General features: G+C 35.4%; 1 protein-coding gene across 7 annotated transcripts in view; it reads right to left on the bottom strand.

Annotated features, from left to right (window-relative positions):
* RAPGEF6 (Rap guanine nucleotide exchange factor 6) overlaps nt 1–19,997 on the bottom strand; it is a 195,020-nt gene that overhangs the window by 112,111 nt on the left and 62,912 nt on the right. For 6 of the 7 annotated variants that reach the window (XM_025860756.2, XM_073878623.1, XM_073878620.1 and 3 more), the window contains one exon: nt 8,533–8,676. The exons of the other annotated variant lie outside the window; for it this stretch is intronic. In XM_025860756.2, the coding sequence (XP_025716541.1) occupies nt 8,533–8,676 (144 nt within the window). The remainder of the gene's footprint in view (nt 1–8,532; nt 8,677–19,997) is intronic. 7 annotated transcript variants of the gene reach the window in all.

The raw sequence follows: 19,997 nt of genomic DNA on the forward strand, positions 1-19,997 counted from the left end.
GTAGTCATTACTCCTCCAATTGGAATGCTCTTGAAAATCATTACCTTGGACCACTGGTATACATTAGTAACAGTTGCTTCAAAAAATCTTCAAAAGAGCTTTCGTTAGCAATTATTGTATAAAGTGTTTCAAGTATGTTAAAAAACTTCTCCAATTCTGGTTCCCTGGGCAGATCCAGAGCAGCATGCCCTGCCCTCCTTGAGATCCCAACATTCCTGAAGTTCAAAAAAAGTGAATGATACTTTCTTAAAACAACTAAGTTAGCAATACTTATATGCAGAGCTATAAAAGTAATTTTTATATCCTTAATCCAGTAATTTAACTTTCACAAATCAATTCTAAGAAAAAAATCTGAGTCCATTTATTCATGAGTTGTCTCTAATAGGGGAAAAAAGCAGCTTCATGAGAGTATTCTGTTATATAACGTAATACTACTATTAAAAATATTTTGGGAAAAATTTAATTGCCTGAGAAGTAGAAAGGTGGGATATATAAATATCCAGCATTATCTAAATTAGAAGATGTGAATTAATCAAGATACTTTTCAAAATCACTAGCAACACTAGCTATCTCTGGGTTGAGGATGACAACAAGTTTCTTTCTTAACGTTCTTCTATGTTTTTACATTTCTACAATGAGCACTTTTTTTTCCACAAACTTTTTTTTAAAATCTGCTCCAGGCAGGCATTTGTCCTTAGGTTGATTCACTATCACCCCTTTGCTTTTTCTCTATTTTTGGACTCATGACCCTCTAGGTAGGTACAAGAACTTCCTATCAAGAATTCTATATTATTTCCCAGAAGGCAAATGGGAAGCAAAATTCTCCTAGGAGATGTTAGACACTCATGAATAAATAGAAAAAGTCCTCTTCTGTAATTAAGATGCAAAGCACCGTAAACAATACACTGTCCAGGGCACTGTGGTACCCTTATAAGAGAGGCCTCACAAAGCTCCCTAGCCATTCCCATCATGTGAACAGACAGTGAGAGCTGAGAGAACCTTCAGCAGAACCCAAACATGCCTGGACCCTCATCTTAAAATTCTTGCCTCCAGAATTTTGAGAAATAAGTGTGTGTTATTTATGAGCCACTCAGTCTATGTTATTTTGTTACAGCGGCCTGAACGGACTAAGACATCCTCAAAGAGATTTCAGCAATCACATGTTTAGACCAAAGTCCTCTAATTTCTGATGAGCTTGGCAGGGGAACGGATCCTAATTTCTTACTGCAAGAATGGCTTGGTCAATAAGACACACACAGACTCTACCAAAGCAAAACACACTCTATAACTTAAGATATCACATGCATGGCCAAGTGGAAGAAGACAGCCATTATTCAGTGTACCAACATAAAGGTGATTAAGTGATCTGGTCTTAATAATCAACTGTCCTGACAATTATGTCTTAATCTTGCTAAATATGCTCTGAATCCAAACAAAACAATCCAAACAAAACTGCAGGAGAGCAGGGAAAGCGAGGCGCAATCACAGAGGGAGCTGCTTGCTTCATTACAATTTGTGCGCCTAAAATGAACCAGTAGATTCTAGAGTACCATACCATGACTACCACCTGCCATACTTTCCTAGAACAATGGACTGGGTAGAAAAAATATATATAAAGAAAGGTGAGTAAAAGGAAGCCCTCTAAATTTAAGACCATGACCCATGATGCTGCCATGAAATCCTCTTTCTAGGTGTCCTTCTGGGAAGTGTTCGATGGCTCCACTTACACGCAGGTATCATGACGGATAGAGAGAAAACCAAGGCTAAGGGCTTCTGCTGTGCCTGAGAATGTAAAAGGCACCATAAGCAATGCAGGGGACAAGGAAGAAAAAATTATGATATAGTCTATTGTGGAACTTAGGATCTAGTTAAGAGAAGGTAACACACACACCAAACACCTATACTGTGTGTTACTCAAAAATACAGCATAAGAAATGAGAAATCAATAAAAAGGACTTATAATTTCATAAAGGAAGTACCGAAACACCAACAAGATTTTTCAGAACTTTGAAGAATGTCCTTGTTTATATTTGGGTTAATACTGTTTCCACAAAAATGAGCGTGAATGTTTTCTGATACTATGGAGACTGATTTCAAGATAAATAAAGGCACACTTGGTGCTTGACCTTGGTGAAATCAAAATACTTCCTCCTTATTGGTCCTCCCTTAATTTTACCATTTAACTTCACATATATACCAACATTAAAAATTCAAATCATTACATCTGAAAAATGTTCACCATTATAGGCTATTTAAAACATAGCAATCAACTTCATGTAAAAAAAATACAGACATTTGAGAAATTCTTAAGTTATTAATTTTGTTTTCTGTTAGCTTTGGAGCAGAGCCAAATTATAGGAGCACACTGCATGTAAGTATAACATCCTATGGGACCAATGAGAAGTGCAATCTATGAATAGGAAATGTTAAGAAAGACTTCTCCAAAGAGATCAATGAATTAATGAAGTCTTGGGAGCTGAGCAGGACTTATCAAGAGGACACAGTAGGAGGCCATTCTGGTTAAAGGAGCAAATGTTAAAATTCAAATTGATTCGTTAAAGACAGAATTACCTTAGGTAAAGGAGCCTATAAGGACCTTCAGGGGGCGGGGAGGGGGAACCACAGGACCAAAGAAAGGGACCTCCAGCAAAATAACGGGGCCAGAAAGCTACAACGATAAACTGGTGCCAAATGAGGAAGAAATTTAAAAACAATTCTAATCTTGAAACTAAAGTCAAAAATATTTTAGATACATTTCTAACATATGTAACTTATTTACAAATTACATATATCCCTAGCAAAAATATTTTGTGTCCATTATGAAATATACACAAATCTCCATAAATTTAAAAGGATAAGATAATACTACATATAAATATAAACTCTACTTTTCTTCCCATGTCCTAGGGACTGTTCTGTGATCTACATCTTAAGATATTTGGGCTAAACTACTGGCCTTGCTAACTACTATCAGAAAGAAGACCTTCAAACCAGTAATTCCAAAAACCAGTCATCAGTTTTGGGCAGACACCCCTGTCATCATTTAATGAGATTCTAGCCACTTGTTGTGTACAGTAAAGCAACTTCAGTGACTTTCATATACATTTAGTTACCACTTTATCTTTTAAGGTTGGACAAAGAAAATACCTTGTTTCAAGTGAGCTACTATGAATAAACATTACAAAAAAACTGGGTGGGGGTGGGAGCAGTGGTAGGCTAAATGCTGGCTGTCCTAACTTCAAGCCAGCTTGATATTTTTTTCCTACTTTTACTTTCCCTTTGTTCTAATTCTTTAGCTTACTTGTTTTTTATTATATCAATATACTTAAATATCTTGGTAAACACATTTTATATTCAGGTATAGAACAGATAAATAGGAAAACCATTTTATAAGCAACAACAAAGACTGAGTATTTACAATAACAACAACAGGAATAGAAGCTGCTCACATACTGAATGGTTTTCAGAGCCTCAAACACTAGGCAGAACTTCCTATAAAAAAATCTCTCATTTAATCCTTTCACAAACTTATAGGTTACTTATCAAAAGAGATGTAGGAAGGTTACACAATGTGCCCAAAGTTAGAGAGGTATCTAAACAAGCTGATGCAAAAAGAGGCATCCTTATTTTCCTTGATAGGCAACAAGCTTGGAGGGTACAATGATGATGGTTCCCATTTTCAAGGCAAGTATATTGTGATGGGAGAAGTGGACATCTGAAGAAACCATCACAATGTAGTCTAATGAACGGTTACAAGTATATACATGGAATACTGTGGGAATGCAGAGATGTGTACCTAACCCCTCCCAAGAGAAAATCATGGAGTCCTCCCACGAAATGATATGGAATTGAGTCTTGAGGATGACTAAGTTAGTGCCAAGAAGACAAAGCCTAAAACAGCATGCTAAGTAAAAGGAACAGCAGATCTAAGAGATGTATATACAAGCAGGTTTCTTACTCAACACACACATACACATACTGTATACGGTATATACACATATACAGTAAACATCTTGTAATATACGTCTATCAAATCACTTTAAACTTACAGTGTTATATGTAAATTATATCTCAATACAGCTGAAAATAACTAAAAACATGGTTCCTTCAAGGATCAGCAAATTCGTTCAGCATGAATAAAAAGTAGAGAATATGTAGGAAAAAGGAAAAGACAAAGCTGGCGAGGTGGACAAAGTCCAGACCTTGCTGTCCAATCTGGTAGCTACTAGCCACATGTGGTTACTTACACGTCAATTACTTAAAATTAAAATGCTAAATTAAAATCCTTAGTCATACCAGCCACATCTTAAGTGCTCAGTAGTCACTTGTGGCTAGTTACTACCACCAATTTGGAAACACATATAAAATCAGAGAGGAAGGAGAAAATAATCTTGAAATCAAAGTGATTAATCAGATATCTTTTAATGAAGAGATTATGAGACACTTTCCAATTTAGAAAAAACTTTCCACTTTTTTTTTTTTAAGATTTTATTTATTTGACAGAGACACAGCGAGAGAGGAAACACAAGCAGGGAGAGTGGCAGAGGGAGAAGCAGGCTCCCCGCTGAGCAAGGAGCCCGATACAGGACTTGATCCCAGGACCCTGGGATCATCACCTGAGCCGAAGGCAGACGCTCAACCGACTGAGTCACCCAGGTGTCCCTCCACGTTTCTTAAAATGAAAAAATACTGCTTTTATAGTGAAAGTGGGGTGGGGGAGTATGGGAGATGCTATTGCAACAGTTCCTTTTTTTAAGATTTTATTTATTGATTTTAGAGACAAAGAGAGCAAGTGCAAGCAGGGGGAGGGGCAGAGGGAGAGAGAATCCTAGGCAGACTCCCCAGTGAGCACGGAGCCCAACACGGGGCTTGATCTCAGGACCCAGCGGAAATCAAGAGTTGGACACTTAATCAACTGAGACACCCAGGCGCCCCAATGCTATTACAACGGTTCTAAAAAGAATGACAGTGAACACTAAGGTGATGACATGATGACATGGGGAAACTAGACTATGAGTGTGCAAACATGTTCCATGTTCTTTAGCAACCACCCCTTAAGACAGGCAGACCCAATACTACCATCCTCATTTTTTGAGGTACAGCAACCAAAGCACTAAGTGTTTAGACGAAACACCCTAACCATATAGTGAGTAAGGAAGAATTCAAGACAGATGGCTCATGAAAATGCTAGACTATTTTCGGTTGGCATAATTACCCATCTTACTCTCACTGAATATTATTCCAATCACCTTCTTGCTATTTCTCAATATGAAATACACCTTCCTCAAATATATAAAATATTCTGAGAATATTCAAAAACATTTAAATTTGTTGAAAACTCTGAGAGCAATACCCAAAGCAGTTTCAAAAATGTTACTGTTATAGAAGTGCTCTTTTTAACATTAAGAAAAAAAACCTTTCACTTTCACATTAAAATTATGGTTCTCATCATCTTTATATAAAGCAATGTATGACAAAACCACGACAATAATTCATAAAAATAAACAATCTTTTGGGGCACCTGGGTGGCTCAGTCGTTAACCATCTGCCTTCAGCTCAGGTCATGATCCCAGGGTCCTGGGATCGAGCCCCACGTCGGGCTCCCTGCTCAGCGGGAAACCTGCTTCTCCCTCTCCCACTCCCCCTGCTTGTGTTCTCTCTCTCAATGTGTCTCTGTCAAATAAATAAAAAAATCTTAAAAAAAATCTTTTTCAATCATTCTAAGCATTCAATTAGAGAATAAAACATGAGAAGTCTTTCGTATACATAAAACTGTGATGTACAGGTTGTATACTAATACTACTTATGACAAAGACAACAGTAACAAAAAATTCTGTACATCTTTAAGAATTTCTGACCTTCAGCATTTCAGCAAGGAAAAGCTGATGATGGTGAGCAAATGAAAAAAGAAACTGTCAAATCTGTACTGCTGTCTACAAGAAAAAAATGATTCCTTTTGATCTCTCTGAATTGCTGACAACAAAAGACCTGAAAGACCCTAGGGTAGCCATAAAGCCAATTTTCTACCGGATGTTTTCACAAATACTAATTAAGATTTTTGCCGCAAAGCATCCTTTATCTAGACCAACTATCACTATGTAGGTATTTAGACAGACACATAGGTTTTACATACAGGTGACATTAATGAATAGTAAATGAAAACCTCTTAAAACCTTTCCCAAGTTGCCTGAAATACATCTGTTTTAGGGGGAAAAAAGCAAACAGGAACTGTTAATTTCAAGAAATAGCAAATTTATGCAACATGACCAAAAACCCTTTTCCAATCCAGTCTCATAGTTAATAACTAGCGTGAATCAACTTAGTTCTCCCCTCTACCAAATTCCTGACAGTACTTAATAGGGTAAGTACTTAAAACTAGCTACACAGACCTTTATATCCAACAATGCCACACTTCACTTAGAGTCATCAAATGCACAGAATCTCAAGCAGTTTGCCTGCTGCTCTTTCTGGTCTACACAGGAAACCAACATATCCCCAAGAGGACAACTTTCAGCACACATGGGAGTTAGAAGTACATGACTCAGAAGCAAAAGCCACAGCTACTTAGAGAAAATGTAGAATTTGCCTGGGCTTCAAGACAGGACACCAAAAAAGTATAAGAACACACTAGAGCTGAGACTTGAGTAAGTGATCAAAACATACAAACTATGCACTGTAGCTCATATAAGGAAAACCAAATAATACAATTAAAAATAATAATTTTACTTCTCAGAATTTTTCTAAAGAAACCAACATATGGACAAATGTAACCACAAAGATAATTAGCACCTTGTTTTTTTATTAAGATTTTATTTATTTGACAGAGAGAAAGAGAGAACAAGCAGGGGGAGCTGCAGGCAGAGGGGGAGGGAGAATCAGGCTCTCTGCTGACCAGAGAGCCCGATGCAGGGCTCGAACCCAGGACCCTGGGATCATGACCTGAGCTGAACGCAGATGCTTAACCAACTGAGCCACCCAGGCGCCCCAGCACCTTATTTTAAAAAAATAAAAACAAAAAAAAAAATCTAAATGACCAAATATTGGGAAGTATGTAGATTATGGCAATTATTATAGTGGAGTACCAAAACACTCTTAAGAGTAATGTAAAAAAAAAAAATTTTTTTAAGCATTCAAAGCTGTTCACATCACACACGTAAAAAAGTTATCATATATTTAAAGTTTTAAAAAGCCAAAAAGCTTACATTTGCATCTCTATGTGGAAAAAAAAACCTTTACCCAAGAATATATGAAATGTCATCAATGGTTACATAACTGGGCAGTATGACTAGTCAATGTTTAATTTTTCCAAAACAGACACATATTACTTGTACAATAATGCAAACATGTTAACTGAAATTAATTCATTATGGGGAAATTTATTACATAAAAAGAAATTTTTACATAATAAGAACAGGAAATGAACTTTGTGTGCCTCTAGATGTGGCAAAAAAAAAAAAAATTGGGGGACTATTTCAAGTTACTCTTTGTTGTTAGAAATAGAATGTATGGAACCAAAGACATAAGGCAAATGTGACTAAATCCTTAGAGCTGCCTTGAATTTAACATTTATTCCACTATACACAATTCCCTATATAATCCTTATTCCTAACATTGAAGGAGGAATTTGACAACCAAATGAATTAAACATATCCTTGGGAGTTTTGTTGCAATTAATCTCTAAACCGTTTTTATATTTTTGGGGGGACCATGACTTCTTTGAAACTGATAAAATATCCCTGGATTTATTCTTTCTTAGATTATCCTTATTTTTTTTAAAGATTTTATTTATTTATTTGAGAGAGACAGAGAGAGCACAAGTAGGTGAGAGGGAGAAGCAGATTCCCCTCCAAGCAGGGAACCCGACATGGGGGGGGGGCTGGATCCCAGAACCCTGACTTAAATGACTGTGCCACCCATGCATCCCTATCCTTTCTTCTTGATTCAAATACTTTTTAGTTTAAAATGAAGTTCTCTACAATTACAAAACTGAAGACTTCTGGAGAAACAGCTTATGTTTCTTCTAGTGTTACAAAAGCTAATTATTTCATCTGTTTCTTCTTCTTCAATATTTGCATGTAAAAACATACCGCTAACACTTGCCCACGTTTCTGCACTAACACACAGTTTTTGTATCCCTCCCATACCACAAGAGAAAAATTGACATTTTTATTTCTTTTGTATGCCTTACAGCGTATCAGGAAAAAAGCTCCCAACCTGAGTTCTCAGAACTCTTTTCCATATTCCATTCAGACAACGAAAAGGCAAGAAAATCCACAAATAAGGTCTAAAAAGATATGGAAAGATTTTTTACATTATTTAAACAAAAACCAAAGCAAAAAACAAAACTTCCACTGGTAAGAGCATTTCTACCAAACTCAACTGAGAAGTATTTTTAAAAAAATTATATATATTTATCTGCTCTAAAATTTTATAAATTAAGCCCTAAGTGTTGATATTACCAAAAACACATGTAAATTAAAGATATTTATAAAAATTAAGGACGATCCATGAACTTTTCCTAAATACACTCACAGAAAGATAGCTGTTAATGTCCACATCATCAGTAATAGTTTGGCGCTCTCCTTTATAATTAATTTTCCGAAACCTTCGTCGAGACTGTCTGGCAGGAATTTCTCTTTGTAGAATACTGTCTTCATTATCTTTGGAATTCTCTACCTGAAACACATGTTCACATTCCTGATTAAATATCCAATTTTTTCCATATTACTGACAGTCTATGGAGTCTTAACAGGCTCAAAGGAGGATTCATTTACTTCTTGCAAGTAACTGCCTCAAGAAAATAATCTGTGCAGGACAACACTCATGAGTTCAAGATTAAAGGTGACATTACTATAAGTATCTGGAGACCACAGTTTCCTTCCAGGAAATAGTCTGTCTTGCTCACATAAACATATATGCTCTAAAAAAGTCACTTACCAGAAGCAAAGGCTGTTAACTACACCCACACATTCAATAATTAATTACCACTTCTGGGTTAGTCCAATTATAAGCTGCATGATTCTACATGTATTTTATTTAGCCAATCATCATGGCTATGATTTCAGTGAAATGCTCAACAGCAAAACAAAAATGCTTTATGCATTATTCTTTGGTGTTCATCTTAATGTATGACAACAGAGTAAGGCTAGCATCTTTTTTTTTTTTTTAAAGACTCTGTTTTTGAATAATTTCTATATCCAATGTGGGGTTCGAACTCACAACCCTGAAATCAAGGGTTGCACCCTCCACTGACTAAGCCAGCCAGATGCCCCAAAGCTGGCATCTTTTAATAAAGAAGTGAAAACTAACATTTACTGAGGGCTAAAATGGGCCAGCATGCATAAACATTGTTATTATTTAGTTCACACAGTGAGCCTGTAAGCAATATCAGGTGTAGCTTATAGATGAGCAAAGCAAAATCCCAAGAGATTACTCTCCGGTCTCACATTGTGATAAATATTAAAGTTGAGTTGGAATTTAGGTCTGTGTCCAACATTTATGGTACTGATACAATTGCCTGTCCAATCACAGATGAAGCCATAAATTAAAAATTATTTTTAAGAAGGCATATTGATGGTCTATAGTGTAACATATAATTACCATCAAATCACATAAACAGTATTTTTCCCCCACAAGTTTTCTTTCAAATGTCCTATCCTTGGCTAATATCAAAAATTTCCAGTTACCCAAGTATGAAATTTCATGAATATCCCTAATTCTCCTGCTTGTTTTCCAAATCTTATTTTCAATCACTTCTCAGAACTTGTCAATCCTTTTTTTTATAAAGTACTCTCATATTGCCCTTTCTTTCATTCCCATTACCATCATTCCTTACTCAATTCTTAATCACTTCAGTCCTGAACTATACGAAGAAAGAGGTGACGTTGTTGCTTCAGACACGTTCCTCTCCAACTCCATCTTATATCGTCAAATAAATCACCTCAGTAAATCATCACTTTATCACGTTTCCTGTACAAAATGCTACAGTGGACCTCTAACAATTACTGAATGAATTTTAAACTATTATTTGTGATGTTCAAAGCCACTTATGACCCATCCTCCAAATTTATTACTGTACCTTATAAAAGTAAGCCTGGAAAAACTGCTCCCTTACCCTCCTCCCCACAAAAAAAAACTTTGTCACATAAAAGCTCTAATGAGATACACAAAATTTCCTGATGATTTCTCAGAAAGAGTTGATGTCTGTCTGTTTCAGGTATGAGTGGTACAAGAGTTCAAAAGCAGTGGCCAAGTCAATATGACTATTCATGGGTCCCTATAATATAGTAACTTACATTTTACTAAGTAACTTTACTTTGTGTTATCCTACCCATTCTGTCTTCACTTGCTGAACCACCGTTCATTTAAGACAGTTACCATCTCTTCTACAATTACAAAAGGCATTCCTGTCCTCAGACCACGACTACTTTATTTTGTGTACACAATCTGGACTTCTCATAAATAGGACATGCTCTCCACTGCCTTCAGGCCTTTGTATATGCTGCTGTGCTACTGCCACAAAGGCCACTCCTCCTCTGCCAACATCGTTGCATCCTTCCCATACTTCATGACCCCTCCCTCCTCTGCCCCAGGAAGCTACTACCCCTTCACATCAACCGTAATTACTACATAAGCCCATGTCATTAACAAGCTAACAAGTTCCCTAAGACAGGAACTGCGTTATATATATATTAATCTTTGTTCACTGAACATTCAGAAAGTTTGCCAAAATGGGCAATACATTAGATTCTTTCTCCCCATATATGATAGGTCCTTGGAAATACATGTAAGGTACTCAAGAAATATAAGGGTAGGCAGAGTAAGTTACTATTATTCTTCTGAAAGGTAAAATCCAGAAGAGACATGGGAATGATTTCCACCTCAACAAGTATTGAATTTTGAACAGGTAGCAATATATGCTACCTCCTTGAGATTTAATTTGCTTTCTAAAAAATGTCAAGAGTACCAAAATAGTCACTCCACCACTACATCAGAGCATGTACCAGAAAGTAAAGTTATATCACTTAAGGCTCACAACACTCCTATCACATAGCTACTGTTTCGACAGATCATAGAGTTTCTTAAAACTTAAGTAATTCATACAAGTGGGTAAGGACTCAAAACCCAAGTGTGACTACTAAAATTCATCTCCTTCATACTGCCCTATCCCAACGGATGAATTATATTATCCATGTTAGGTGAAACTTCAGTATCACATAATCCTTAAATTTTCTAATATCTACTATTTATTGAGCAAAAGCAGAGATAAACAATAAAGGCTTTCCAAAATATAAATAGTAAATTAAGTCGAGGAAAGGAGTTTCTAAGAGTTTCTAAGAGTCTCAAAATTTTAAGGAAAGTACCAAATGAAAACAAAGACTAAACAATGTATGAAGGATTAAGTACCCTCAACAAACCTGCCAAGTAAACTGAAATGTGAGATTAAAAACAAAACTGCAAATGCATACCTCATGTGACAAAAGAAATCCAAAGGCCAAGACTGAAGTGAAAGCAAAAATACCAGGAGAAAGGTTACTAATGAAGCTCCTAAACTACCAGAAGACAGATTTCCTAACTCTAGAGACTAGCCCCTCCACTTTAATGGTTGTAGGGAGTGAGAAAGACAATAGATAATCCATCAAAGATGGGGAATCCAATAGGAGACTTACTCGTAAGCTCAACTCAACTAGCTGAATCCTTATTGTGAGGGTACAGAGGTATAAGCCTATCCTGCCGAAGGAGACAGGAAGAAAACTTGCTTGGCACTGAGAGAAGAGGGGGTAAAAAGCAACGAACCAAACAGACAAAAAACATTTTCCCTAAGAATTTAAAATATAAGCTATCCCTCATGCAGGTCATTAGTTTGAATTCATAATACCTTAAGCATGAAGTAAATTTAAAGATGTTCAGGATTGATAACGTACATATGCAACAGGCAAAAACAAATCTGAAACCTCTTTGCAAGACTTTAACTTTAACCCAAACCTCAAAGAATTCCCAGACCTATTGTTCAAGATATATGACTTCCCAGATAAACATACCTTCTCCCCCCAAAAAACACAAGGAAAAATACCCCCAACTACAACAAAAACCATGAAACATGGTAGGATAACCATGAACAAATAACAGACATAATGAGCAATAATGGCCCAGGAAAAGGACAACAGACTCACACTTGCAAATATTCCAATGTATTTTAAGTATTAGAAAATATAAAGTTATGATAAAAAAACTTTCCAACAAAAAGTAACTTGAAAATAAGCCAGAGATTATAAATAGCACTAAGTAGGTAAGGACTGACCAGGCCCAAAAACCCACAACAAACACAAGTGCCCTTACTCCCCAACACTAGGCCAGTGAGCAATGTGTAATAAGTAAATACAGTCTACATTTGGAAGAGGGACAAGAATGTATAGAGATATCCTGTATGAAACACAAGCGCACAAAAAAGACCTAAAATGGGGATGGAACAAGAACACTCAGAAAGACCTCCCAACAAACCAATCCCAATCCTAAGGACAAAGGAAAACTAGAGAAATTTGAAAGCACTGGTGCACTATTATGGTGTAACCATAATAACAAACAATGCAAACCTAGCTCAACTCTAGCAGAAGAAGAGGTGTATTCAGGTCCAGGCCTAAAGACTATCCTCATTCTCTACTGCCCTATATACAGTATGTATCATTAAATCCAAAATAATGACTCACATAAAAATAGAAAGGATAAAAAAACAAAACAGCAAAAACAAAAACACCAATCCACTGCCAAAAGACAAAGCAACCAACAGAGCAATCCACCAAAACCAGACATGATCCAGATGCTGCCACTATCAGAGAATTTAAGACAACTATGACCAATACAGTAAAGGCACCAGAAAGGTGGAAAAGGTGGACCATATAAACAGATGAAAAATTTCAGCAGACCTAAGGAAAATATGAGGGAGTAAAATGAGAAACTTAGAAATAAAAATCATAGTACCAAAGATGAAAAATGCCTTTGATAAACTCATCAGCAGACTTGATGCAAGTGAATTAAGAATCAATGAACTTAAACACAGGTCAAAAGAAATTGCCCAAACTGAAATAGAGGAAAAAGAAAAAAAAAGAGCAAAAAAAAAAAAAAAAAAGGAATTAAACACCATATGGAGATATAACTAAAAAGAGAATAAAGTGGGAAGATAAAGCCAAAAAAATTATACAGTATGCAGAACAAAGTCAAGATGGGATGAAAAATAAGCAAGCATAAAAGATACAGACAGGCTGAAAAGATTTAAGATATACTTAAAGTTCAAGAACGAGATGACAGAAGAACAAGATAATATCCAAAGAGAAAGTGAAACTTTTTGATTAAAACAAAAACTCGAAGAGTCCAACAAATCTGAAAATACAACTACAAATTCACATAGTAAAGATAAAAAGAAGACTTTTATGCAGCCACAAGGAAAATGTAGATCAGCTACAAAGGAAGGGCAATTAGATTAATAACGGACCTCTCAAAAAATACTAAGTGCCAGAAACAATGACTATATTGACTGTGCTAAGAAAAAAGGAAAAAAAAAAGGATTCTCCTCCCCAAATTGCATTCATGGCAAAACAATCCTCAAGAATGATACAAAATATAGTTGCAGTCGAAATAAAAAAGAAAAAGAAATACACCCAGCTGAGCTGTTTATCAACAAATATTAAAGAAAATTTTAAAATGGTGTAACACAAATGCTCCCATAAAAAGGTCTCAGATGGAGGAAATTAAAAGTAAACAAATGGTAAATACATCATAAAATCTGAGCACACAATGACTTCATAAAACAGTAAGACAAAATTTGTGAAGTAGAAGTAAATATACACATACATGTTATCTATACATACATAACAGCTTTAACAATATCAACATTATCACCAACATTCCGGTATTACATGATTTTGCTTCCTAATGATTTATGTATATATATCATAATAATTGCAATTACATACCATCACATATATGTAATATGTGTTTATGTCTTATACAAAAAAATTAAAAACTTTAATGTCACCTTTACTACTACAAATAAGACAACTAGCTCTTTGTGCCCAAGACTTATCTCATTAGAAATGCAAATTACTATGTATACTGTACAGAGAAAAACCATCTGATAGTACTCAAGACCCATTCACGATTTTTGAAACTTTTAGCAAACTAGGAAAAGAAGGAAACTTTCATAACCGTATTAAAGGCATCTGCATTAACTTTACAACAAACATTGAAAACTTTCTCCCGGCTTTTGGGAATGTGTAAGGAAAGCTCAGCATTACCAAAATACTGTCTTTTAAACTCACCAGAAATAATAAATCTCAGTGGAATTATACCAACAATTTTACATATACTTGTTTTGTTTTTGATTAGAGGTTGCATTTTTCCCTCCTTTTTGAATTATTTTAAGTATATAAAAAACATGTACACGGCTCCACTAAATAGGTCTTTCTCATCTTTCTTCTAGTTCTTCCTGGCTTTTTTTATCCTTCCACACACAATCTGCACAAAACCACCATCATACCTGATAGCATTTTTCATTGGGATCTCATCAAATTTACAAAGGTAACCAAAGGAAAATTGGTAGTTTTATGACGTTAACTCCCTATTTAAGAACATGGTTATCTCATTTTTTGTTCAAATTTAATTTTTTGCTTTTGGGGAGTATTTAATAATAATGTCTTTTTTTTTTTTTAAAGATTTATTTACTTGAGAGAGCGAGAATGAGAGAAAGAGAGAGAGAGAGTACATGAGACGGGGGAGGATTAGAGGGAGAAGCAGGCTCCTCGCTGAGCAGAGAGCCCGATGCGGGACTTAATCCCAGGACTCCAGGATCATGACCTGAGCCGAAGGCAGTCGCTTAAACAACTGAGCCACCCAGACTTTGCAAATCTGTTTATAATGAAGTATTTTACGAGGTTATTGTAAATGTATTCTTATGTGATATACATATGTGCATATATATGTATTTACAAATATATATAAAAAAGGTCAATTTCTTGATTTCAATAAAAAAATCTGCTGGGATTCTGATGGGGACTGCACTCAATTTTATAGAAATTTGGAGACAATATTATCTTAAAAATACTGTTTCTCTCAATTTAGATCTAATAGCAATTTTTAAAAAATATTTTATTTATTCATATGAGAGAGAGAGCATGAGCAGGACAAGGAGCAGAGGGAGAGGGAGAAGCAGGCTCCTCGCTGAGCAGGGAGCCCGACGTGGGGTTTGATCCCAGGACCCTGAGATCATGACCTGAGCCAAAGTCAGATGCTTAACTGACTAAGCCACCCAGGCACCTCTCTCTCAATTTACATCTAAAGATCTCAAATTTATTTATGGTTTTCCGTGTTGATGTTTCCTACAACTTTTGTTAGATTTATTCTAACGTATACGGACTTTTTGATGTTTACAAATAGTATGTTCACTAAATTAATTTTTAAATTCTTGTTGGTTCTAAATATAAATACAACTGATTTCTGTACATAAATATCCAGTGACCTTGCTAAAATGACTTATTAATTCTAAAAAGTTTAGGTGTATTTTCTGATTTTCTACATGCAAATCATTCATCTGTTTAGTACAATTTTATATTTTTAAAGATTTTATTTATTTAGAGACAGAGCATGTAAGCAGGGGCAGGGGCAGAAAGAGTGGGAGAAAAAGAATCTCAAGCAGACTCCGCACACAGTCTGAAGCCGGGCTTGATCCCACCACCCTGAGATCTTGACCTAAGCCAAAATCAAGAGTCAGAAGCTCAAGCGACTGAGCCACCCAGGCTACATTATTTTTTTCAATCTATCCTTGTTCCCTTCCTTAAACGCACTTTACAGGACCTCTTAGCCAGTGGTTTTGGTAATGTTGAGCTTTCCTTACACATTTCCAAAGGCCTGGAGAAAGTTTTTAATGTTTAGCGTAGGGCTAATGCTGATAACTTTCATAAAGGTTATGAAAGTTTCCTTCTTTTCCTAGTTTGCTAAAAGCTTCAACAATCATGAATGGGTTTTGAGTACTATCAAATGCTTTTTCTGTATGTATACAGATGTCATATGACTATAATTATATTACTATAATGAATCACAGTGATTTTCAAATATAGGCACACCTCAGAGATACTACAGGTTTGGTTCCGGGCCATTCTAATAAGGTAAATATTGCAATGAAGTGAATCAAATAAAATTTTTGGTTTCCCAATGCATAACCTGTGTTTACAAAACACTGTTGCCTATCAAGTGTACAAGAGCAGTATGTCTAAAAAAACAAAGTACATACTTGCCTGAATTGAAAAATACTTCATTGCTAAATAATGCTAACCATCATGAGCTTTTATTGAGTTGTAATCACTGATCAGAAATCACCTTAATATAATAATGAAAATTTAAAATATTGCAAAAATTACCAAGCAGTGACAAAAAAAAAACACGCAGGTGAGCAAATGCTGTTAAAAAAATGGCCCCAACAGACGACCTCACCAAGGGTTGCCACAAACTTATAGTAGGTAAAAAACAGTATCCATAAGGCACAATAAAGCAAACTGCAATAAAGTGAGGTACTGCCTAAATTAAGTCAACCCTGCAACTCTGGGAATAAATTCAACAGTCATATTTTATCCTCTCGATGTATCACTGGGATTTGATTCCCTAGTATTTTAAGACTTTTAATTAAAAAAATCCTGGGGCACCTGGGTGGCTCAGTTGTTAAGCACCCGCCTTCGGCTCAGGTCATGATCCCAGAGTCCTGGGATGGAGCCCCAAGTTGGGCTCCCTGCTCAGTGGAGAGACTGTGTCTCCCTCTCCCTAACAACCCCCTCTCCCCCACTCAGGCTCTTGCTGGCTCTCTCTCAAATGAAAACAAATAAATAAATAGCCTGTAATATTGCCTTTCTGTAATGTACTTGTCAGGTTTTGCTATCACAATTAAACCGGGCTCTCAAACATTATGTCACTTATATGTCAATAAAAATAAAATTAAACTGGATGCATAAAAAAGGAATGCAATCTTTCTCTTTCCTGTTAAGACTTTTTGTATTCTTATTTAAATGTTGGGGGAAAAAATCACCAATGAAACCATGTGGGTGGAAATTTCTAAATGAAAAGGTCTGTTAATTACAGATGCACTTTCTTTCTAGAAAATGGATTATGAAGATTTTCTGTGTGTGTGTGCACACATGCACATGCTTATTTTAGTAAATTGTTTTTTAAGGAATTTGATGATCTAAAATGCAAAACTTATTTAAGTTTTTAATAATATCCTTTACTATTTTTAGAATTTTCATTAGGTCCATAGTAGTCTATCCTTCTCACTCCTGATATTAAGCTATGCAACATATTTTGTTCTTGACTATTTTTGACAAAGTAGTATCAAATTTATTACTCTGTTCTGAGTATCAACTTTTACCTTTCTTCATCCTCTTTAACTATGCTTTACAGGCCACTGACTTTTTATCTTTGTTTCTTGGCTTCTAATTTCTGTAGGTATAGTTCGCTGCTCTCTAATTTCCTGATGTGGATACTTACCTTCACTGAATGTCAGCCTTTCTCCTAAAACGTTAAGGCTTAAATTATTCACCTAAGGCTCAAGACAAATTTCATAAAATTTGATATATCCTCTTCATTCAGCTCAAAATAGTTTCTCATTTTCATAGCGATTCTTTGACAAGTGATTTAAGTATACTGCTGAATTTCAAGTTATAATTTGTTTTAGTTGTTTTTATAATTGGTTTCTAAGTTAACTCCATAACGGTCAAAACACAAACCAAAAATAAATTCTTCCTTGAGATTTGTTTTACATTCCAGAGTATAACATTTATTTTTATTTTATTATTTTTAAATTTATTTATTTTAGAGCACTCCCATGCTCAAGCAGGGGGAGGAGCAGAGGTAAAGGATCTCAAGCAGAATCCTCGCTGAGCACAGAGCCCAGGGCTTGGTGCTTGATTCCAGGACCCTGAGATCTCAAGATCTGAGCCAAAACCAGGAGTCTGGAGCTCAACCAAATGAGCTACCCAGGCGAGCAGAGTACCTTCCACGTGTGCTTGAAAAGTACATGTATTCTTTGTTGATGGGTGTGTAGTTCTCTAACTACTGGGCAGAGGTTCAAATCCTCAAAATCCTTACTGATTCCTTATGCTTGCTTTCTTACTTTTAGAGGGATGTTTAAATCTCTCTCACTGTCACTGTGGATTTGTCAAGTTCCCATTTTACTAACGACTAATTATCTTTTAGTTATATACTAAGGCACATAAAAATCCAGGACCACTTAAACTTGATACATGTTTATCATGATGAAATACTATTTTTACATTAAATAATGCTTGTCTTAAATTACACTTTGAAGATTGGAGACACACCAGCTCTCCTTTGGTTATTGCTCAGAAGACACAACTTCTTCTGTACTTTAAATTCTTCACTTGATCCTAGCCAAAAGACCAAGAAGTTTCTTCTCAAATCTTTATTTACACCGCTGTTCTTTCAGTGGCAAGTAATTGTGTTTAAAAAAAATTTAATCTGATATTTGCTTCTTTACTGGAAAATTTATATTTATTGTAATTTCTAATATACTTGAAAGGATATCTATCATCTTATGTTCTTTCCTCCTCCTAGTATGTTTTCTCTTCTGTGCCTTCATTTTCATTTATTATTCTATTTCCCCTTATTAATTACAAGCTGTATTCTTAGATGGTATATGTGCTTATTAAAATCCACTATTAATATATTTACCACTTTCTAGAATATGCAAAGATCTTAGGAATTTTTCACTCCATCCCTCCTTTTATCTGTCATGTATTTACATTCTACATATATTTTAAAGTACAAAAGACCCTTTTATTACTGGTCTCTACAGTCAATATACATAGATCTAAATGCTTTACATTGTCTTTCTTTATTTCTTTATTTCTATGCTTCCATCTGTGATCCCCTTTTGCCTGAAAAACTCCCACTTGGTAAACTAAGTGCTCGTCTATTGCTGAAAATTTTCTTCACTTTTGCGTGGAAATTCTTTACTTAATAAACGAAGCTTCAATTTTTGCTGCCAGTGTTTTAGAAGTTGTGATGGTTTAAAAATAATGCGTGTTTTTCCCTCTGACTGGTTTTATAGCTTCGTTTTTCATTTTCAGTAGTTTTAGTATAATGTGTTTATGCATAAGTTTCTTTGTATTTATCCTGCTTTGAGATTATAGAGTTCTCAAATTTGTGAGTTGATTTCTTTTGATAGTTTTGGAAAATTCTCAACCATTATCTCTTCTAATACTTCTTTCTTCTCCTTCTAGGATTCTAATTACACTTACCTAAGATCTTTTCTATTATGTGTCCTACACTCCATTATGTATTAAAATTTTCATCTGTTTGTATTCTTCTGACTTATCATTCAGTTCCCTAACTTGCTCTTCAGTCAAGTTTTACCTTCTATAAAACCCACCTACTACTGAGCTTTTTTTTTTTTTTTTTTTTTTTTAAGATTTTACTTATTTGGGAGGGAGACAGAGAATAGGCACAAGCAGGGGGGAGCAGCAGAGGGAGAGGGAGAAGCAGGCTCCCTGCTGAGCAGGGAGCCCAACAAAGGCCTTGACCCCAGATCCCTGGATCATGACCTGAGCCACCCAGGTGCCCCTGAGCTTTCTTTTTTGTTTGTAGATGTTTCTAGCTGTAGAATTTGGAAATCATTATTTCATTTTATAGTTTTCAATCTTCTAAAATTCTCCACTAAATCCTTGAAATACTAATCAGCTGTTTTAAAATATGCATATGTTCACTCTGGTATCTGCATCTCCTGTGAATTTATTCCTTTTGCCTGTTTCCCCTCTGGTTTCTGAACACTTTTTGATGTATTCCATCGATTCTGCTATATAGTGTATTTTCACTGTTATTATTTTGCAAAATTCTGTTATTTCAGTATGTATTTATCCTTTGACAAAAAGTTGTTTGGTAGGCTTAAAATTTTTCATGTCAAAGAGCCAATTAATTTTCTATTATAATTTAGAATTTCA

This window comes from Callorhinus ursinus, unplaced genomic scaffold, assembly GCF_003265705.2.
Source record: "Callorhinus ursinus isolate GAN/ISIS: 27379988/994484 unplaced genomic scaffold, GSC_fseal_2.0 scaffold30, whole genome shotgun sequence".
Classification (NCBI taxonomy): Eukaryota; Metazoa; Chordata; class Mammalia; order Carnivora; family Otariidae; genus Callorhinus; species Callorhinus ursinus.